The 4,405-nt window shown below is 41.1% G+C and overlaps 1 protein-coding gene across 1 annotated transcript; it reads right to left on the bottom strand.

The window, feature by feature from the left end:
• Positions 1 to 937: 937 nt before the first annotated feature.
• dusp2 (dual specificity phosphatase 2) lies at positions 938 to 3,837 on the bottom strand. Its single transcript, XM_032577444.1, has 4 exons — positions 3,231 to 3,837; positions 2,896 to 3,017; positions 2,582 to 2,801; positions 938 to 1,831 (listed from the first exon to the last, which is right to left on the bottom strand). The coding sequence occupies exons 1-4, from the start codon at positions 3,616 to 3,618 to the stop codon at positions 1,614 to 1,616; spliced, it is 948 nt and encodes a 315-aa protein (XP_032433335.1). The 5' UTR covers positions 3,619 to 3,837; the 3' UTR covers positions 938 to 1,613.
• Positions 3,838 to 4,405: the final 568 nt, after the last annotated feature.

Genomic DNA, 4,405 nt, shown 5'->3' with positions numbered 1-4,405 from the left:
CAAAATCAAATTCAAAACTACTTTGTTGATCCCAGAGGGAAATTAAATTAATTTCAATCATACTGTCAGTTTTATTTTTTTTTTTAATTTACCATACAACTGAAATATATAACAGTAAATTCTAAATTCTTATGAGAAATTTTTCACATTTCAAATTTTTCCTTTTGACATTCTCCAGGATCGGTTGGTAAAGACCAGAAATCATGGATCCATTTGCAAAGCAGCCGTAAAAAATTACACGACCACCACCTTTTCTGACTAAACGTCTCATCTGCGTTTCCAGAAATGCTCTGTTAATTTCCCACCCAGTGTAACATGACCCACACTTTCCAAAAAGCTCCACTATTGACTTGTCACTCCATGGAATATTTTCCCAAAAGTTCCACATAAATAAACATTAAAATGGGATGTAAATGAAAGGAGAAATTGCAGACATTTGTAAAGTGGAAAATATCTTACAGAGCTAAAGCTGAATGTTTGAAATAATGTATATAAAAAGTCAGTTTGGAAGTAAACTTTAACAGTATGCACTTTAAATATCCTGTTGAAATTTGGGAAAGACTCTCCAAACTAGATGAGAACATTCTGCAAAACTCAAATTTCTAAAGCTGTTCACACAACTCTAGTGTGCAGATAGAACTTTTTATGTCAGTGTTGGCAGTGGAAGAGGACTTTAGACTGTAAAATCCACTCTCTGCAGGATAATCCTCCAAAACATGCAGCAACAAACAGCTTCAATATCCCCTGATTCAGCAGGAGCGCTGCAGGGTCAGTGTGTGAAGTTATGCATTTGCAACGTGCTCTGGGAAACAACTGCAATACCCTTGGGACTATTTTGTCTCTGCAGAGAGGCAGTGTTGAAGAAAAATGATCTGATGTACCAGAACAGACAGGCTAAGGTGTGTTTATGGAAAAGGAAGGAGTACAAGAATCAAACGTGTTTTCCTGCAAGTTTTTATTCGAGTGGAAAAAAAACTAGAATAGATTGAAATTTGCAGGATAAAAGTGCAGTAACATATCAAAAACTAACACAGTCATTGCAAACCTTAAATAATTAAAAACTATTTACATAATGAAAAAAAAAACTGCTGCCAGCCAATATTCGTCTCATAAGACAGGCTGTAGTTAGTGCATTTTCATAACTTCAATGGAAGAAATCTTAGAATTGTTCACTATTGCTAACAGTGCTGTCTGAAAGATGTCACAGTGGCTTCAGTATGAAAGCAAAAACAGACCTTTCAAATAAACAGGCACATCAGTCTTAAATTAGCACACACACACACACCCCACACAGCAAAAACACACTACCAGAAAAGCAGGAACAACTTCCCTCACCGGTAAAACTTAAGGGGAAGCACAAAGTAGCTGCTCCAACCTGCTACTTCTGGACTGTAGTCATTTTCAAGTTCAATACTTCAGCAGGTTTCTACACTGCAACAGTTTGTTTAACCAGTAATACATTTGTCATTTTCTGCTTTAAACAGAAATCCAGTCATGTGATGCCAGCAACACAAGTAGCTTTTCTCTGAGTCCTTGTTAAATGCACCATTTTCTGCACTAACGGATCATTTGTTGAGTCCTGATAAGAATCTGAGCTGAAGACATCACTCGTCTCATCCCTGACAGAGGATGTCGGTCTCAAACTGCAGCAGCTGTCCCATGAAAGCCAGATTGGGGGAGATGACGTGGCGCCGCTGCTTGACAAAGTCGAAGGCCTCGTCGAGGCGGACGCGCTGCGTGTGCATGAGGTAGGCCAGACAGATGGTGGCTGAGCGGGAGATGCCTGCCTGACAGTGCACCAGCACCCGACCACCGCTTTTTTTCACAGAGTCTGTGGGTAACACCGGAAAAAACAACAAAATTTAGAACAATCCGTACTGTTCACACATTTTAAATCAATCATTACACTGCCCAAAGCTTTACTTGTCTGGTAAACAAACATATAGATTCAGGCTTTAAAGTAAAAACTGATAAAAACTGCAAAAGTGGTTGGAGTTAAAGACAAACTTTGATAACATGGTTGCTTTCGACCCATTAATCAATTTGATATGTACTGATGATTTTGATGATGGCACTTAAAATGTAAGATTTTTTATTACTTTTTACTTTTATGATGTAAAAGCACTTAAAACTACCTTGTTACTTAAATGTGGTTTACAAATAAACTTGACTGATTGGTTGAACATGGGGTTCAAGAGAACCTCGTTTTATGCAGTACATTATCCAAATGACCAGATTTACTCGCAGTGAGGAAAAGTGAAGAAAGTAAATTCTGATCAGGATTTGTAAGTACAATTGGCTACAAGGGTAAAGTTTAGGAGTGAATGAATCTCATCTGCAACTTGTGGAAAATAATCCAGTTGTTTTGTAACTAGATTATTATATGTTGCCAATAAGCCACAAAATGATCTCAAGAACATAAGCTGCTTAAAAGTGTTATGTTGCATTTCATATCAAATTAGGTCACTTGAGTTTCTCTGCCCTCTAAAATCTGGTTGGTTAAAGTTCAAACTGGGATTTAAATCAATCAATCAATCAATCACTGACTCAAGGTCTCTGAGCAGAAGGTGAAGGGGCTCACCGATGAACGAGATGGCTGTGTGAAAGCAGGCTCTAATGTCGGCTACCAGCGTATCCTCCACAGTGAGTCGAAGGTACTGAAGCTCTCCTTCGTAGAAGTTTGGGCAGGTGGAAGATACGTTGAGGACAGCTGTGATGCCTGCTGCTGCCAGCGTCTCTCTGCGGGACGAGTGGATGGCACTGCCCAGGAACAGGAAGGGCAGCAGCTCCACCGGACCATCCTGGAAATGATTAAAACAGCATTTAATCAGTAAGTTTGATTTTTTATTTAGGAAGATAACCTTCAGATGCACTGATTAGGATTTCTTGACATACCTGATCATATGCTGGAGTCCTCCGGCCTGTCGCCATTGGCTCTGGCTCCACTGAATGGAGGGGGTTTACACCAGAGTGGTAACAAAGATCTGGAAAGGCCTCTGAAAATCCCTCAAATCCACCTAAAATGGAGGTCAAACAGCGTTTTAGCTTAGTGAAACATTTTACAAGAATGCTCCTTTTATATAATGTAGGAGGAAATAAGAAAATTTTATCATTTTGTTCTATTTTCTATATTCACTGTATTAATATGCCTGTTAAAAGTGTCAAAAAAAATGCCTTAGCAAATGATTGTTTGTCATTAATTAATGTTCAGAAATCAAAAGTGTTTTCACCTCGCAGAAAGCAGATTTGCGTCTGGACTTCGTTCTGCAGGGCGGTGAGCAACATCTGGGCCACACTCTCCGACTTCAGCTCGGCCAACGAGCCGCTCCTCTCATCCACCACCACCAGCGGGGAGAACTCTCCGCGCCGCAGCCGGCCCAGGAGCGCCTTGTCCGGGATGAGCCACTCCAGGGCCACCACCGAGCTCTTGGACCTGCGGCGCAGCATCGAGTTCCAGTTGACGTTTCGGGACTCGCAAATGTGCGTCGTGGAGAAGTCGAGGAAAGGTCTGCAGTCCAGCACCACGCACCCACTGGAGGTGTACTGATCCCGTGGGGTCCTGAGGATGTGGACCAGCTCGTTGTTAGTTATTTCTAGTGTTACACTGCTTGAAGCCATGGCGCAAAAGTTTGAAATAGGTGAAAAGTCAACTTAAAAAACTTTAAAAAGTACACAAAAACGAGGTGTTTATTTAAGAAAAAGACCTAAACTATTATAGTTGTAAATGCAAAACAATGCGCCTGTATTAAAACTGAAAAACCAGTGATTTTGAGTAAGTGTGGAGAGAAATTGAACTCTCCCTGAGGCGGCTAAGACCGTCTTCAGTTTCATAGTTTCAGTTGTTCATTGATAACAGCCGCGAGAGGGGCGGGGTCGCGTGGGCTCCGCCCCGTTTTCCGCAGAGGCAGCAACGTCACAGGCGGAAAAGCCAAATATGGTTTGTCCGACAGTCCTCATATGGACACTGACGTAAAGCTCAACTTTCCTACTGCGCACGTGGTCGTTTGGGGTTATACGGTGTTTTTGTGTTGAGTGACGTGATGCTGCGAGTTGAAAGCCAGGAACTGCTGCCTTCAGAGGAAACGCTGAAGGCTGTGTGCTATCATTTGGGTCAAATTAATCCCCCGGAGCTCTAAGCCACAGCAAATCTGCCCTGTTTCTCTCTCCATGTCTGTCCCAAGCAGATGTTACACTTTTCCTCGTTCATCCCTGTTTGTTTTCTATTATGAATTCACTTTTGGGAAAGGGGAAATGTTACATTCAAAGTATGCCGTTATAGACTTTGTGTCTAATACAAAACGTTTACCAAGATTACTGGGGCATTTTACTGCATAATGCAACATTTATTATAAAAAAATATAAATTACTAAGAAATGCAAGCCACTTAGCTAACAATTTTATCTTG

This window comes from Xiphophorus hellerii, chromosome 12 (genome assembly GCF_003331165.1).
Source record: "Xiphophorus hellerii strain 12219 chromosome 12, Xiphophorus_hellerii-4.1, whole genome shotgun sequence".
Lineage (NCBI taxonomy): Eukaryota > Metazoa > Chordata > Actinopteri > Cyprinodontiformes > Poeciliidae > Xiphophorus > Xiphophorus hellerii.
The sequence above is the reverse complement of the archived record's forward strand: the minus strand, read 5'-3'. Positions and strand labels throughout refer to the sequence as shown.